General features: G+C 41.6%; 1 protein-coding gene across 5 annotated transcripts in view; it reads left to right on the forward strand.

Annotated features, from left to right (window-relative positions):
- Nucleotides 1-2,822: 2,822 nt before the first annotated feature.
- Nucleotides 2,823-16,808, forward strand: part of CIITA (class II major histocompatibility complex transactivator) — a 35,477-nt gene continuing 21,491 nt past the window's right edge. For 4 of the 5 annotated variants that reach the window (XM_035339330.1, XM_035339332.1, XM_035339331.1 and 1 more), the window contains exons 1-3: nucleotides 2,823-3,140; nucleotides 14,143-14,286; nucleotides 16,624-16,752. In XM_035339330.1, the coding sequence (XP_035195221.1) occupies nucleotides 2,840-3,140; nucleotides 14,143-14,286; nucleotides 16,624-16,752 (574 nt within the window). In that variant the 5' untranslated portion in view covers nucleotides 2,823-2,839. Of the gene's footprint in view, nucleotides 3,141-8,330; nucleotides 8,446-14,142; nucleotides 14,287-16,623; nucleotides 16,753-16,808 lie in introns of those variants that run through there. The other variant, XM_035339335.1, reaches the window with a different exon arrangement.

A 16,808-nucleotide genomic window follows, 5' to 3' on the forward strand; every position in this document is an offset into this window, starting at 1 on the left:
AAACTTCTCAGTCAGGAGAACTGCTGACTAGAGGGGCCTAAAACATGACTAATGATGCTGAGAAAGGCTTCTGAAAACCTCCCAGGCCAACTAATGGAGATAATACTTTTTTTTTTTTTTTTTTTTCTTTTTCTTTTTAACCTATCATGCCCATTCAAGAGTACAGATTGCAGGAGAAGCTGAGATTGAAACCATCTCTTTTCCCCAAACTGTGGTAAACTCATTCAGGTTTGCTATAATAGCAAGCAGTTCCCAATTTTCTGCAAGGCAGGCTTCCAGCTGCCTTCCACGTGCTCCACTCATGATAATGTACTTTGGAGGCATCTTATTCAGTGCAGCTTTATGTAGATAAAAGTAAGGAAACAGTATTTTTCAGTACTACTCTGAGCAGAGAGGGCTGTCTTACTATTTATACTTCAACAGAACTAAAGTTCTCTCCTGTTTTGAATCAATGTAGGCAGTAACTTTAAAGGAAAATACATTTAAAAAACATTATTTGGCACGAGTAAAACATCAATAAGCCTGGAAAAAAAAAAAAAAAAAAAAAAGAAGAAGAAAAAAAAAAACGAAGGGATTTTCTTTTCCCTAAGGAAAATAATTTGCTTTTCTCAGTTGCCATTTAAATAGTTAGAGTAAAACTTGTTACCTACCTGCACCGCAAGTCAAAATTGTACTGCTAGATAATGAGGTTCCTTATTTTTCTTATGTTTTGCATGTATTTCCTGATACTGAACATAAACATGAACATTTGGAAAGAACATCACATTATTTTTTGTCTACAAAGATATTTTAAATCTTAACCAAGAGTTTTCAGTTGTGTACTTCAAACTTTTATAAAGATTTAGCAATTTCCTCCCAGTGTGTTTTTTCTAACTAGTTAGAATTATTGCTCCACTTTGAAATGTGTCTGATGGTGAAAAGAAATCATGGAAATATTCAAGGTAGTAAAACTGAGAAGCAAATAATGAGAAAAATAGATATTTCAATCTTAATCCCATAGTCAGCCTATAGGCTTGTTTAGGCAGCCACGTGGCAGACTGGATGTTAAAGATTCCCATCCATCTGTAAGCCCCCAAACAGCCCTAGAAATTTTGCCCCAGTATGTATTTCAAAGCTGTATGTTCTGCTCCAACAATCAGATATTTAAAAACAAAGTTAAAAAAAAATAATAATAAAAAAAGCTGTAGTGTAAATGAAATGTCGGTAATGGGTAATTATTTACTCATTGCTGTCTTCTATCTTAACACACCTCCCTAAACATGAATAGCTCCAAACATAAGATGCTGCAACATGTCATATAGATCAGTAAGTAGAAAGTTTTGAGTAGAGATAAGGAAAACAAATCACCATTAAGAAGCACTTATTATGGTGTTCTCAGCTGCATTAGGCAAAGTGTTGCCCAGAGGTGGAGGGAGGTGAGCCTTCCCCTCTGGTCAGCACTGGTGAGGCCACACCTAGAGTCCTGGGTCCTGTGCTAGGACCCCCAGTATGAGAGAGACCTGCACATACTGGACAGAGTCCAATGTAGGGCCACAAGGATGATGGAGGGACCAGAGCATCTCTCCTGTGAGGAGAAGCTGTGCAAGCTGGGCCTGCTTGGTCTGGAGAAGAGAAAGCTTGGGGATCTCACCGATGTCTACAAACCCCTGAAGGCAGGGTGCACGGAGAATAGAGCCAGGCCCTGCTCAGTGGTGTCCAGGGCCACGCCCAGAGGCAGTGGGCACAAACTGGAGCACAGGAGGCTCCCTCTGAGCACCAGGAGGCACTTCTGTACTGTGCCCTGGCCCAGGTTGCCCACAGAGGCTGTGGAGTTTCCTCCTTGGAGAGCTCCCAAAGCCACCTAGACACAGGCCTGGGCCCCCTGCTCAGGGTGGCCCAGCTGGGGCTGGGCGGAGCAGATGGACCCTGAGGCTCCTTCCATTGTCAGCCATTTTGTGAATTTTATAAGCATTCTAATTAGACATTGCCTATTCTTGAAGAGCAAGAAATTACTCAAGAAGCTAGTATTAAAAAAAGATTTTGTACTAGTTTTGAGGTGAGGAGTCAGGTGGTAGCAGATTTGGAGTTTCTGTTATGGAAGATTTGGTACTCTTTTGAACTGGGGACTTTAAAACTTCTCTGTAAGGAATTTAATTTAAAGTATCCACCCCTTGGAATATAAGTATGTTACCTTTGAATAAGAATATATGGAACGCGTGACCAGTTTTTCTAATTACTTTTTTTCAATCTCATAACTTCAGATGTGGCAGAAACCAGAGCCAGATTTGGAATCATTTGCTACCTCAGAGTTTTTACCCTGGTTCTAATTTGTTTGACTTTTGTGAAATCAAAATTCATTCACAACTGAATCTCTAATCCTATGTTGAAGTCTCTGAGTTTTAAACCTGTACGTCTTGCAGAGGATATGTTTTGTGCTGATGCTTTTGGTACTGTTATGATTTAGCAGTGACCTATCTGGGTCCACTAGTGCATCTACATTCTAGCTCTGCTGGGAGAAAAAGACACAGCTGTAACAGTCGTTCTTTAATGGAACAAATGTTTTTTAGTTATTTTTTGAGATGATCATATTGCTGATTTTGAAAATTCTTTTACGAATTGAATGCCTGGAAGAATCATGATGTTTTGTCATTTCATGAAGAAGCTATTTGTTCTTGGAAATATTATTTAAAGGCTTAATGAAATGAGGAAACACCTCTGCTGCTGCAAGCCAAAGTCTCTGAACTTTTTTTTTTCACTTCATTTTTTTTATGCTGACTGAGTAGATTTTTTTTTTTTTTACTTTTAATTGAAGCAGTTCAGATTTTGCTCAGACCTCCTTCAAGTATCCTCAGCTGCAGGTATGAATCTTTTTAAGGAGATCCTGCCTAGAATAAGGAAGATTCTTTCAGGTGCTACAGCTTCTGATGACAATGCATTGCTTAACCTCATGCTGAAAGAACATGTGATATCCAAGGAGTACCATCAGGCCTTGCTCCATGAAAAAGACAGAGAGGACCTTGCAAGGAAGATTTCTCTGACATTTGTGGAGAAATGGGACCTGTATTGGAACACGTTGATTCACCACTCTTGTTTAAACCTCTGTGGCAGTAGACCTCAAAACATCACAGATAATGAGCCAACAGGAACCAAGCACATGTCTGGTAAATCAGCTTTTTCTTTTTTTTTTTTTTGCATTGTTAAAGATTTACTTTTGTTTATTGCATATTGAGATTGCATTGTGACATAGTGCAAAGTGCATCAGTGGAGAGCAGGTAAGGAAGGGAAACGCAAAGAATGTAATTCAACAGCAGTTAAAGCAGATCCACCTATTCAGGGTAGCACCCAGATATCCCTTTACATAGTCAGGCCATTATAAGACTTATTCTTTGCCATCTTTTGCAGAACACAAAATGCAAAATAGATTAAGGAAACTATGCTAAGATCAATTTTTCTCAACTGACATCCCAGCCATTGATAGTCTGAGCAACATTTGTTCATGATGATTTGTTCATCCTGACAACTGATGTGGGGAAATCCCTTAGATTTGTCAAGCATGTACTGGGGGGAGTGCACTCTGTTGCAAGTTCCAAGTGCCTAATAATCATAAAAATAACAATGTCTATAACAGACTGCTGCAAACTTAAGGACAGGAAGTACTTAAAGACTTATGAAGCTGGGTTCAAGAAATCTGAGATTCTTAGTGGGCAGTAGAAGACATAAAAATGTGAAGACCTTATAATGTATGTAATTTACATACAGCAAATTAATGTTGTATGTAACGAAGAACAGGAGTAGTACTGGGACAATCCTAACATGGTCCATTTTATGTGAAACAACAGAACCCCAGCTTAAATTATAGTATTCAGAATTACTTGATAATTTTGATAATTACTAGATGATAATTTCTTGGTGCAGGTGCTAAGGGAGCCAACTAGGAAAGGTGCCCTCCTAGACCTGTTGCTGAAGAACAGAGAGGGTCTTGTGGGAGACATGGCAATTGGTGGCCGTCTTGGTCATAGTGACCATGAAGTGGTTGAGTTTAGAATTTATGGTGACAGAAGGAAAACTGCCACCAAAACTTCAGCCCTGGACATGGGGAAAGCAGACTTCAGGCTGCTCAGGGAACTAGTCAGCAAGGTCCCCTGGGAAACTGCTTTTGAAGGCATTGGCATCCATCAGTGCTGGTCAGTCTTTAAGCACTGCCTCCTAAAAGCACAAGATCGCGCAAGTCCAAAATACTGGAAGTCAGGCAGGCAGGGCAGGAGGCCAGCATGGCTGACGAGGGATCTTCTACTGGAGATTAGGTGAAAAAAGAGAGTGTATGACTGCTGGAAGAAGGGTCAGGTGATGAGGAAGAAATACAGGGATGCTGTTCGTGTTTGTAGGGAGAAAATTTGTGTGGCCAAAGCCCAACTAGAGTTGAAGCTGGCCATGTCTGTGGGAGACAATAAAAAGGTTTTTTTTAGATATGTGAACAGAAAAAGGAGAACCAAAGAAAACATAGGTCCACTACTTGATGGGGAAGGTCTCCTCACAGACAATGACATAGGCAAAGCAGAGACGTTTAATGCCTTCTTTGCCTCTGTCTTCAATGCTGATGATGGGCTTTGGGACCCAGGGTGCCCTGAGCTGGAGGACTGTGACGGTGGGAATGACAAACTCCCAACCGACTCTGAACGTGTGCAGGATTTGCTGCTCCACCTGGATCCCTACAAGTCCATGGGTCCGGATGGGATTCATCCCAGGGTGCTTAAAGAGCTGGCTGACGTCATTGCGGGATCTCTCTCAATTATTTTTCAACGATCTTGGGAATCTGGAGAGGTCCTGGTAGACCGGAAGCTGGCAGTTTTCAAGAAACCAGCTGATGTGATATTTTTGGACTTCAGCAAGGCTTTTGACACGGTTTCCCATAGGATCCTACAGGACAAAATGTCCAGCATACAACTAGACAAAAACATCATACAATGGGTGAGCAATTGGCTGACGGGCAGGGCTCGAGGGGTTGTGGTAAATGGGTCCACATCAGGCTGACAGGTGGTCACTAGTGGGGTCCCTCAAGCCTCCATTTTAGGGCCAGTCCTCTTAAATGTTTTTATAAATGATTTGGATATAGGACTAGAAGGTGTTTTGAGCAAATTTGCCAACGACACCAAACTTGGAGGAGTTGTGGACTCAGATGAGGGTGGAAAGGCCTTGCAGAGAGATCTGGACAGGTTGGAGAGCTGGGTGATCACCAGCCACATCAAGTTTAACAAAAGCAAGTGCTGGGTCCTGCACCTGGGATGGGGCAACCCTAGCTATACGTACAGACTGGGCAACGAGACGCTGGAGAGCAGCCCTGAAGAGAGGGATCTGGGGGTTGTGGTTGACAGCAATTTGAATATGAGCCAGCAGTGTGCCCTGTCAGCCAGGAAGGCCAACTGTATCCTGGGATGCATCAAGCACGGCATTGCTAGTTGGTCGAGGGAAGGGATTGTCCCGCTCTACTCTGCGCTGGTGTGGCCTCACCTCAAGTACTGTGTGCAGTTCTGGGCACCACAGTACAAAAAGGACATTCAACTGTTGGAGAGTGTCCAGAGGAGGGCGAGGAAGATGGTGAAGGGCCTAGAGGGGAAGACTTAGGAGGAGCGGCTGAGGTCACTGGGCCTGTTCAGCCTGGAGAAGAGGAGGCTGAGGGGGGACCTCATCATGGTCTACAACTTCCTCACGAGGGGGAGTGGAGATGCAGGAGACCTTTTCTCCATAAACACCAGTGATAGGACCCGCGGGAACGGGGTTAAGCTGAGGCAGAGGAAGTTTAGGCTCGACATCAGGAGGAGGTTCTTCGCCAAGGTGGTGGTTGCACACTGAAATAGGCTCCCCAGTGAAGTAGTCACTGCACCAAGCCTGTCTGAATTCAAGAAGAGATTGGACTGTGCACTTAGTCATATGGTCTAAACTTTTGGGCAGACCTGTGCAGTGCCAGGAGTTGGACTTGGTTATCCTTATGGGTCCCTTCCAACTCGGGATATTCTATGATTCTATGACTTTTACGAAACCAAGCAACTCAAAAAGGAGAATAAAAGAATACTTAATAGAATACCCAGATAGTCCTGTAAAACTGATGGGAGGACCTTGGACACCATTGTGGGTGCAAACTTTTTCTTCTCCTAAAATACAGCACTGGGCATTATTTCTCAGGGTATTGGTGAAAGTACAAGAAGAAGTGCTAATGAAAAACTTGTTCATGAGAGGAAAAATACCTAACCAGAAGACCTTAGTGCTGCTATTACAGTCAAATTAATGCCAACAAGTTATATTTAAATGTAGAATATCATAGCAAGTACCCTAGTGTCACTTAAACTGGGGGTATATATAGTTTATTTTCTGTTTTTAATTACATCCCTGATGTGTTCATAAAGATAGCTGGTCCTTCTCATTTTTGTAACGGTAGCAACTAAAATCTCTGTTCAAAGATCTTGATGCTGTTGTGCCTGGCTCTGTGCCTCTGTCACAAAGCTTGAATTTGAGATGCGACATAGGGAAACCAGAGAGCATCAGAAGAAGCATTAGTCTTCATCCATCACATGTTCAACCATTGTCACTGTTCTCTAGATTCTGTAGTACAGAGATGAACTTAAAAAAAGTGGTTTCAAAGACAAATTTCTCACGAAGAGGCTCAAACTGTATTAGCCTTCCCTTGAAGCATTTTTTTTTCTAACTTTCCTTTTCCAATTTGTTCGCTTGCAGACATATGTTCAATGACCGTTTCACTCTGCAAAGACAGCTCGGGTCAGGAACAGACTGATACCAGCAGGTTTCTCACTACTTTGTAGTTTTGCAGATGTTTGTCTTACCTGAAAAGGATGTTTAGAATTTCTGGGTGAGAAAGCCCCAGCTTTCCTTCTCTTGTAAAGTGCATCATTGACATCAGTTTTGCTGTGCTTTCAATACCTATTGATATATTCTGCTTGTTCCTTTTGCCATAGGGCAGCATGTCTTCGTTTTGAATCAGCAAAAACTGAAGCACAGAAGGTGATGGTCATCTGAGGAGTTCAGCCAGTTAGTTCTTGGCTTTCATAGCCTCCTGTTTTCCAGTTGGCTTTACACTCTTAAGACCATCATTATAGATTAGTCCATTAGATGAACTAGTATTCTGATTTGCTCCATCCATTCATTTCTGCTGTTTCTAATGAGCTGTGGTCATTGTTCAAAAAGTGGACAACCACTGTTTACTGTAGTTTATGTGAACTGGAGTCTCTTTTGTTCCCCAAACTGTCATCCTTGAAGTAAATCGCTTACCTCATGGGATTGCAGTCTCAGAAGCCGATAAAGAAATCTGGCTATACGGCTGGTAAAGGAGCTTATAACTTGTGGGGTTGTGCTGTGCATTAGAACAGGGTTAACAATTATTCTCTTAACTGTTGTAGGGGTTTTCCATGCAAAGATTGTATTATGATCAGCTGCTCCCAGGAAGGAAACATCATCTCTTGTGAGCATGTTCCCATGGAAGCTGGTGGAAGTGGAGCTCCTCTGCAAAGGGAAAAGGCTTAGGTCAGCAGCTGATTTTTTGATAGGACATGCTGCCTTGTGCAGAAGCCAGTGTTACCAAGCGGCTGACCAAAATTTTACTTCACAAGTCTTTAAAGCCATTGACTTCATCAAATCCCACTTCCTTCCCTCTTCAAACTCTGGAACTTTGTTATAAGCTGTTGATAAGCAGCTATAGGTATCATGGCAGGAACACTCATTAGGTAAGTTGGCTTTCAAAAGGATCTGTGTCTTAAGCCAGATAGGCACTGCAAAGGTGTGACTCAGTCTGAGATTCATTAAATGAATAAATGCTGTCTGCCACATGTTGATACCAGCAAACTCTGAACAGCGTATGTAAGCCAGACAAGCTTTACGTTACACAGAACATTGTATGTGTCATTTTGGACCAATGGCAAAAGACACTTGCAGAAGAGAGCAAACCAATTTTGTGTTGGCAGAGCTTGTGAATGTGTGAAAGGTACTTTCATTTTTGCTTGAGCACATGAAGCTGCAAGGTAAGAGTGTTTGCATGCTGCTTGCTTTATTCTTACTGATGGACTGTTTAACAGTGTGACTTTAGGACAGGTTTGAACCAGAATAAAACCACAAAGAGCATTCTGGAGGGCACTGAAAATTGTTACCATTGACACCCATCCAATTTCTACTCGGATAAATTGTTCCGTTCCTACGGAGTGAGAAGCACAGGCTCTTCTTAGCTGTGGCAAGTGACAGGTTACCCACGCTTATTCTACAGGAGCTGCCAGAAGGGAGCTTCCTCTTAGTTTTCCTCTTTGGAATTCCCCTTAAGCCTCTAGCATTTCTGCTGTGACTGGCCTAGCTCATTTCCTCCTTTCTGCTGTTACTTTCTGTGAGCCCTAGGCAGTGACAGCAGCTCTCCTGCTTTTCTGGTGCTGAATCCTGAGTGAAGGAACAGGAACTGCCTGCTTTCCTAAGGTCAGTTTTTCCTCAATTCTTGAATGCTGTGCTTTTGTCATGGTAAATCCATCTAATATTGCCTGCCGTGAATATTGGTAACAGCGGTGTGTCAGTATCTGGTCCTGAAGTATTTGTGGGATAAAGTCTGTATTTGAGTGGGTGAAGTTTTGGAGACTTTTCAGCGATTTTGTTTTGTGTCCAGCTCTGTTAATTGCTTGAAAGCTTGTTATAGTTTCTTTCCGATTTTGAGAGGAATGCACTTGTTCTTTGTACAAATTTTGCTTGTATTGAAAGTGAAACCATGGAGCATTAGAAAAAACTGGCTTGTTTCCAGTCTTAGAGCTCTGGCAAGAAAACTTTCTGATTTAGGAGGGCTAAGGCTCTGTCTTGAAGAAAGTCTCCAAATGCAAAGGTAGTTGGTCTGACAAAAGAAGGCAAGGTGTCTACTGTACCACTTTATATCACCTCACTGCTGAGATGGGCAAGATGAGCACAACTGTGACACCAGAGTCAATGCTGGCGTCAGAAGGCAGATTTTGCTCTCAAATATTTTCCCAGCTATCGCACCTGCAGGACAGCGCGTGATCAGTCTTCCTGCTTTCGGCTATCTCCCAGGCAGGACTTCTAGTTTTTGTCTGGTTGAGTTTTGTTTTAAATTTGTGTTGGTCACCATACAGCAAAGTTCATTGAAAAGCAGAAAATCCTTCTACTTGATACTTACACTTTTTTTAACTTCTTTAAACTCACCTGAAGGAGACAAAGGAGAATAAGACAGGATATAGTGCCACTTTTTTTTGTGGCATCATCTCTGTTCTTTCATTTTAGACTATAAAACCCATGGAAAGTAACAATACTGCATGAGCCAGGTACATTCTGTAGGTAAAAGTAGTGTCTTTTATTAAATCATGTCATACAACAGGAAAAAGATGAACAGGCTTTCAGAAGTATAAACTTTTTCACAGATCTGAAACAGAAACCCAAACTCTCAAAGCTAAATATAGTTTGGGCACCGTTATCCACAGTTTCAGAACAATCAGACCTTCTCTGAAAGAAAAAGCTGTTTGGTGCCTGCGGAGCAGAGGAATTGCTGGAAATGGACATGGGGAGAGGAGAGACAGTTATTGTAGCATGGAGGGGACTTGTGCTGCTGATGACCTGCCCATACTCCAGAGAGCATCACCCCGAAACACCCGTGGGTCAAAACCCAAAAAACATGACCCTGCCTGCTGGTTTGTGTTGTGGGTTATGGACCACACAGACACAGTAACCTTCAGGGGGTGCAGAGAAAGTGAGCAGATCAAGAGAAAGTTGTTAAAAAAAAAAAAAAAAGTCTTAAAAATTGTGGCTGATGTTACTGAGCTTTTAGCTCTAAGTAGCAGTGTTTCACTGAAATGCATATTTAGATAGTTTGATAGAACCTTTTTTTTTGTCAGCTTGCTTAACTCGGATTCATCCTAAGTGTATCACATTTTTAAGTAATATTTGTGTGATTTTGTTTTAACTCCTGTCTTTAAGAAAGTCCCACTCTCTTGTCTTTCTGTAACTTAAGATTTGGAGTAGTAATGTTACGTCATCCTCCAGTTATAAAATGTGTGATTTACCTGGCACTACTACTGCCCTGCTAGGAATTACCCTCAGCTTCTTGAACTGGTACAAAAATTAAATTGCAGGGGAACAGAGTTTCCTGTGTTCCTGAAATTAATTTTTTATTATTATTTTTTTAATGTCTATACTCATGTGGGAAGAATGCTTTCTTACCTGTTAGTTCAGCTGTCAACAGAGTTAGGGAAAGGAACCCCCCTAACGATCTCTTCAGAAGCATCTACCTCCTTTTTGGAGAAAACTTTACATTATTGCCTTTGTATAAACCTCCTTTCTCTTACCATTTGGTTTTAGTTAGTAGCAGAATTCATTACTTGGTGTCAAATTATTGAGGCCAAATGACAAATTACGATTCCCTTTATCTTTTGAAATCTAAAATGCCCCGTCTAACTCTTAAGATTTGTCTGTGTTTAAGTGAGCACCTACTGCTTCTTCAACTGGATTCTTTGTCCTGGTGTGGTGATGCTCACTATTTCTTTTACTACTTTTCCAGCATTGTTAATTCTCATGGTTTTGCTTGTGCTCTGAAATAGCACTGGACAAAAACCACTGAGAGTCTTGCAAATGAATCATATTGTGCTGTATGAGCAGAATACAGCACTAACACAAATGCATCCTGTGTAGAAACCCTGCTGTAACAGTTATGTGCTGTATCATTGCAGAGGTAATACAAAGGGAACACAGGTCTGTTGCATATAATGATGGAGCTGGAGTATCTAGACTGCTGTGGGAAGGAGGTTTTGCTTCAATATTTAAAGACACAAAAATAGTTTTAACAAGGGTCCACACAACAAAGGATTGAACTTTCTGCAAGGCCTGGAAATACTTTGGGAAGTGCATCCTGTCTAACTCCACCCAGCACTTCCACTTTGTGCACAGACACTGACCACAAATGAGAGCACTCGCATCCCAGGTGATGCGAGGCCTCTGTTGTCCCCCCGAGAGCTGGCTGAGAGCAGCAGTCACAGCTCTAACACAGGGACTGCGATGTTTAAACTTCAGTTCCCAGGGATTGCGATGACACTTTTTAGTCCTGTGATGTGAAAGTGTGCCATATGCCCGTTTTTGCAGCATTGCATGGCACCCCAAGGGGAATGTATTATCAGTAAGCTAAATTAGAATTGTGTAGGAAACAACCAAGAAAGTGTCTGAGCGATAGAGAACATAGTCCCCCGTGGTCTCAGGCAGTGGGCTGCTGGATTCAGTGGGATGCAGTGAGAAAAAAGGGGAAGCCATGGGAAAGCAATTGCTGTTGTAAACATGCTTAGTATAATGTCAGGTTTCGTTTTCTGTCCTTCAGTTCCAACCCACAGCCAAACACTCGCTGTCCCTGAGGCACAATCCTGTTTGCCTCTGTCATTCTTGTTACGTAGAAGTCTTTCCAAAACTCCTTTCTTTTTCCCTGCAGCCTTGGACAAAGTGCTATTAGTGGTCCCACCATCATTTTAACACAGCAGCCCAGCTGCTAATAAGAATTTCTTGGTTCAGCTAAAGAAAGAAATGACAGCATCCAAAATCCAGTGTAGTCAATAGGAAGGCAGCTGCATGTACATTTGGGTCAAACCCAATGCAATGAAGGAAAAAAAAAAAAAAAAAAAAAAAAAAAAAAAAAAAAGAGGATAAACTGAAGCAAAAAAGAGAAATATTTAAGTTTTCATTTTTAAAAGAGTAGCAGTCTTCATTCTTCCCTAGGTAGATGGCTACATTTCTCTCACTCCTGTGCTGCTGGGTTATAGTACTTCTTAGTTTTTAATTTTCACCTCTCTAGCTGGTGGAAGTCTCTAGAATTCCTCTTGGCTGCTTCCTGATTCCTTGACCTCGTAATGCAAAACATTGTGCATTACTTACATATTTAACCACACTAAAATGCCATTGAGAGAAAGCTTTAAAATAACAAAAGCTCTTATGATTATGAGTTAAATAAAACTTTTCATTTCCATGAAGACTAAGAAGGCCAACTTAGTTTTTATCCATAGGACTTGCCCTTTTCTTCATCTGCTGTAATCAAGCACTTTACTAATTGCTGAACTTGGAAGGAGTAATGAATTTGTTTATCTTGCATTCCCTTTACAGCTTCACAGGATCACAGAATGGTTAAGGTTGGAGAGGATCTCTGGAGGTCATCTGCTCCAACCCTGCTACTCAGGCAGGGCCACCTGGAGCAGGTCACTCAGGACCATGAAACTTATGAGCTTCTGCTAATTAGTTCTCTGTCTATAACCCCAAAATCATATTGAATCAGAGGTAATGCTTCAACGGCATTATTCACAGTGTGGAAGCCTGGTATTCTGAAAGGCCTGACTGTGTTTAGATTTTCTGTTAATTCAACACAGAATGTGGCAATGTAAAATGCAGTAGCAAATTGAAAATTTGCCACATTCCTGGTTCTCGCAAAGGTTTGTCAACTTCTGCTTTCTGTTTATAGCAGGGCAGGCAATAACTTCAAAATTTTGCGATGTTGGTAACATAATGAGGCCACACAACATGAAAAAGGAGAACTACCTGACTGTAGGTCACTCCTACATGTGGGGCCTCACTACGTCCACTGCTTGTCCTAAGGTTTGGCTCTAGATTCTGGTGTCTTCTCTGGCAGGATGCAGAAAGGTCCATTTCCAAGCTCTACAAAGGGACAACCCCACACAGGACTGTGAGGAATGAGGATTAGTTCATAACAAAGCAGATTGTGGCAGTTTGACTAGGTCTGCCTGCTTCCTTTTGTCAGAGCTGTATTTATTTTTGCTGTTGCAGGTAGACTTGATGGTCCAGCAGGTTGCTCCATATTTGCCACCTTGGCAAAGTAGATGTGTGCAACCAGGGACATTAATGGCATTCTGCAAAAGGCAGAATATTTGAGAGCTGTATTATAAGTATCCTTCATTGCAAAACATGGTTCTTGATGCCAGTCTGAAACTTTGCATGGTTGCAGTTTGTGGCCATTTTAACAGAATACTGACTGGAAAATTTGCCCGTTGTCCATTTCACGTTGGCATCTGGGTATTATGGTGAAGTTAATGACTGGGATCATCAGCCCAGGTAGCATTCATATCAAGGATCTGTAAACACTGAAAAGCCAATATTTGTTTTGGAAATAGTTTGATAAAGATGATGAATAAACATGTACAGTTTTTACACTACTTACGGAATATCCAGGAGGAGTGTTTGAGTTTATTCTGGTGCCTCCTGCAGTAACTGGAAGTAATAGAAGAAAATGAAGTGGAGGAAGAGAGAAACTTTATCAAAAAATATAGCTGCAGCAACCTAAGCAGTTCTTAGCCCATATAAACACTGGTGGCTGCAGCAGGGAACGTTAGAGCAGTGAGAATTGTCTGGGTTCTGTATGGTACTCTGAAACACTATAGTAATTCTTAGCTCATGAGTAAGTACTCACATGAGTTCTGGAGATGTATGTAGTACGAATAATTTTTTTTGTCTGGTGCCAACAGATATGGGTAAGTTTAGAAAGAAAATGGATTTTAAAATAACTGTGATAAATTTCACAGTTGCAGTGAATGCCCTGTTACCAGAAATGAATTCTCAAGTTGACCATACACAGTCAGCCATAAGGTCTAGGGAAGAATTCTATGAAGCAACTGTTCAGTCTTTTACTATTTGCTGTGCTGAGGAGATGTCACCTAGTGCTACCTGCAGGTCTCAGGAACTGGAATATAGCATCCCAGCCAGAAGCTGCTGACCCTAAGAAGAAATTGTCATACCAGTACAGAATGGGATTCTTTTTCCATCATCTTCACTGCAGTCTTCTCATTCCCCCAGTACCTGCTGAGTCTGTGCTTGCACCACTTATATACTGATGAACTCACAGAAGTTATAATTTATTCCCAGGAGCTTTAGGCCCAAATGGTCAGACTGCAGTATCCCACTCCCCTGATTTGGGAAAAAAAATGAAAGGTCTCATTGCAAGCTGCATCTGGATCTATAAATTTAAGTAATTCAGGGTTATAACTCAACTCAAGGCTTTTTTAGCATTACCAGTTCCACAGCATTAAGATTTTAATGCCTTGTGGTCAACAGAAAGCTGCAGCAGCAGACTTGTAATTCTGGTTGACAGAAGCGTTGACTTTCATCATAGCTAACTGTTTTGTGATTTGATTTTAGACAGCAAGAGACAAATCATGGATTCAACATTGGTTTGTGAAAATGGCTATCTTGATCTGCTGCACAGTGACATCGATCCAGTGCATCTGTTTACTCTCTTAGACCCTAAGTCATCTGGAAATGAAGAGGGTGACTTGTTTGCAGGTTAGTAATACACTAAAAAGCCCTTGAATAGTTTAGCTGTCATGCTGTAAGTCACTGCCATCTCCTCTAGATTAAGTAGCCATCTAATGGCAGTTCATCATGGTGGCTGGACTAAATTCAACAGACATTTGGTTTTCCAATATGATAACTTTGTGACTATCTGTATATAAAATAGCAACTCCTTCCATAAATTACCATGTATTTAAAGCCAAGCACAAGGTGCTGCACCCCAGTTGGGGTGATTCCAACCATCAGTACAGACTGGGGGATGAATGGATGGAGGGCCTCCGTGTGGGCACTTGGGTCTATTGGTGGATTAAAAACTTCATATGAGCTAGCAATGTGCATTTGCAGCCCAGAAAGTCAATCATATCCTGGGCTGCATCAAACAAGTGTGGCCAGAAGGTTGAGGGAGGGGGTTCTCCACCTTTGCTCTACCCTTGTGAGATCCCACCTGGAGTACTGTGTTCAGATCTGGTGTCCCCAGCACAAGAAAGACACAGGACTGTAAGAGTGGGTCCAGAGGAGGGTGACAAAGATGATCTGTGGGCTGGAGCACCTCTCCTAAGAAGAGAGGCTGAAAGAGTTGGGGTTGTTTAGTCTAGAGAAGAAAAGGCTCTGGGGAGACCTTATAGCAGCCTTCCAAAATATAAAGGGGGCCTACAAAAAAGATCAGTAGAGACTCTTTACCAGGGTGTGTAGTGATGCAATAAGGGGAAACAGTTTTAAACGAAAAGAGAGTAGATGTAGGTTAGATATAATGAAGAAATTATTCACTGTGAGGGTAGTGAAGCACTGGTACAGATTGCCCAGAGAAGCTGTGGATGCCCCATCCCTGGCAGTGTTCAAGACCAGGTTGGATGGGACTTGGAGCAACCTGGTTGGGTGGGAGGTGTTCCTGCCCATGGCAGGGGTTGGAACTGGGTGATCATAGAATCATAGAATATTCCAATTGGAAGGGACCCACAAGGATCCTTGAATCCAACTCATAGTTCCACAGACAACTACCTAAAAGTTAAACTGTGATCTTTAAAGATCCCGTTCTATGATACTAGGAAGCCAAGCTAGCAAGCTAACTGCAAGCAAGCTAGCATTTCATTTCCAGCTGAGATCCTAAGGCACCAACACAATAAATGTGCATTAGCAGATGTTGTTTTATAGCTTCTGAGAGCACAGACCAATAATTTCTTTATTCTGTGATGGAGAAAGCAGAAAGACCAGGGTGGAAAGGTGGTAGTTCTTACATACATGTTGATACAGCTTATCAGGTTAGAAGGTTGGCCTTGACTTTCAAATTCTGTTCCTGTCCTGAGTGGACATTGTGGAATGTTCTGTTCTCCCTCAGTTTGTTGGCATAAAGACATGAGAGTGTGTCTATGCCGCTGACTGTGTTGTGGAGAAATAGCTGAGCTTATTTTAAACAAATGAGCTGGGCTATGGGTTAAGACTGGCAATAAAAGAACACAAGTTAGTGTATACCAGATATGAAGTCCTATAGTTACATGTCAGATAGACATAAACAGTTACCAAATTCGACTGATATCATTTCACATCCTTGTTGCTTTCCTGAGTGACCAGTGTCAGCAGGTGCATGTGCAAATGCAAAACTGAGCACCAGAATCCGGAATCATCATTGTAATTATTTTCCAGTTTGAGTTTTGCTCTCTCAACTTGTATTACTAATATCTGCAGGAGTTTTTCTGCACTTCCATGGTCTCACTTGCTCAGTGACTGAAAGTAGGTTTAAGTAGGGAGAAAGGACTAACTCTTACTACACCAGAGATGTTTCATTGATTTCAATACTTTTGAGCCTTCCCATTGTCCGAGAAGACATAGATAAATTAAACAGTATTAAGACATCGCCCAGGTTATGGGAAGTAGGACATCTCCATTGTTAAAGTGCTAATATAGTCCCTGACATGCTTTTTTCTTGGCCGACTGACATTTTCCCAGGCAATTTCTAGATGCAGAGCTGTGGCTAGCATGGACCCAGAAATACTCTGAAGAGGGAATTTGGATGGTATCACCACATACTGAAAGAGTAAAGAGGTTTAATAATATGGATGAGTCCAGGCCATGTCTATAGGCCTTAGTGTCATGGAATGGGTTCTGAAACATTTTTATTTACTAGGAGAGGTGGATCCTCAGGGTTTAACAAAAGTGTTGATTTCTGGGTAACTAAGTTTACTGACAGTTCTTAGTTAGCCAATATGCACCAAAAAGCCAAAGCCGTATGCTGAAGCACTAAATCTGCCTTTTCTGCATGATCTGCTTTGTGTTATTTTTCTTTGGCTATGGTATTCATTGAACCCAATGCTAACTCCTTTCTCATTCTAGATTCTGAAATTGATGCCAGCAACTATGATCAGTTGAATAGTATGGATTTCCTGTGTACAGTGGAAAATGATGAAAATGGAGATGAACTGTATCTCTCTTCCAATGCCAGAGAAGCTTATGCTAGAATAGGTATGAAAACTTTTTTTTTTTTTTTTTTTTTTTTAAGTGCTTGGTGTCAACATGGT

The sequence above is a fragment of the Oxyura jamaicensis genome, chromosome 14 (assembly GCF_011077185.1).
Source record: "Oxyura jamaicensis isolate SHBP4307 breed ruddy duck chromosome 14, BPBGC_Ojam_1.0, whole genome shotgun sequence".
NCBI classification, from domain to species: Eukaryota; Metazoa; Chordata; class Aves; order Anseriformes; family Anatidae; genus Oxyura; species Oxyura jamaicensis.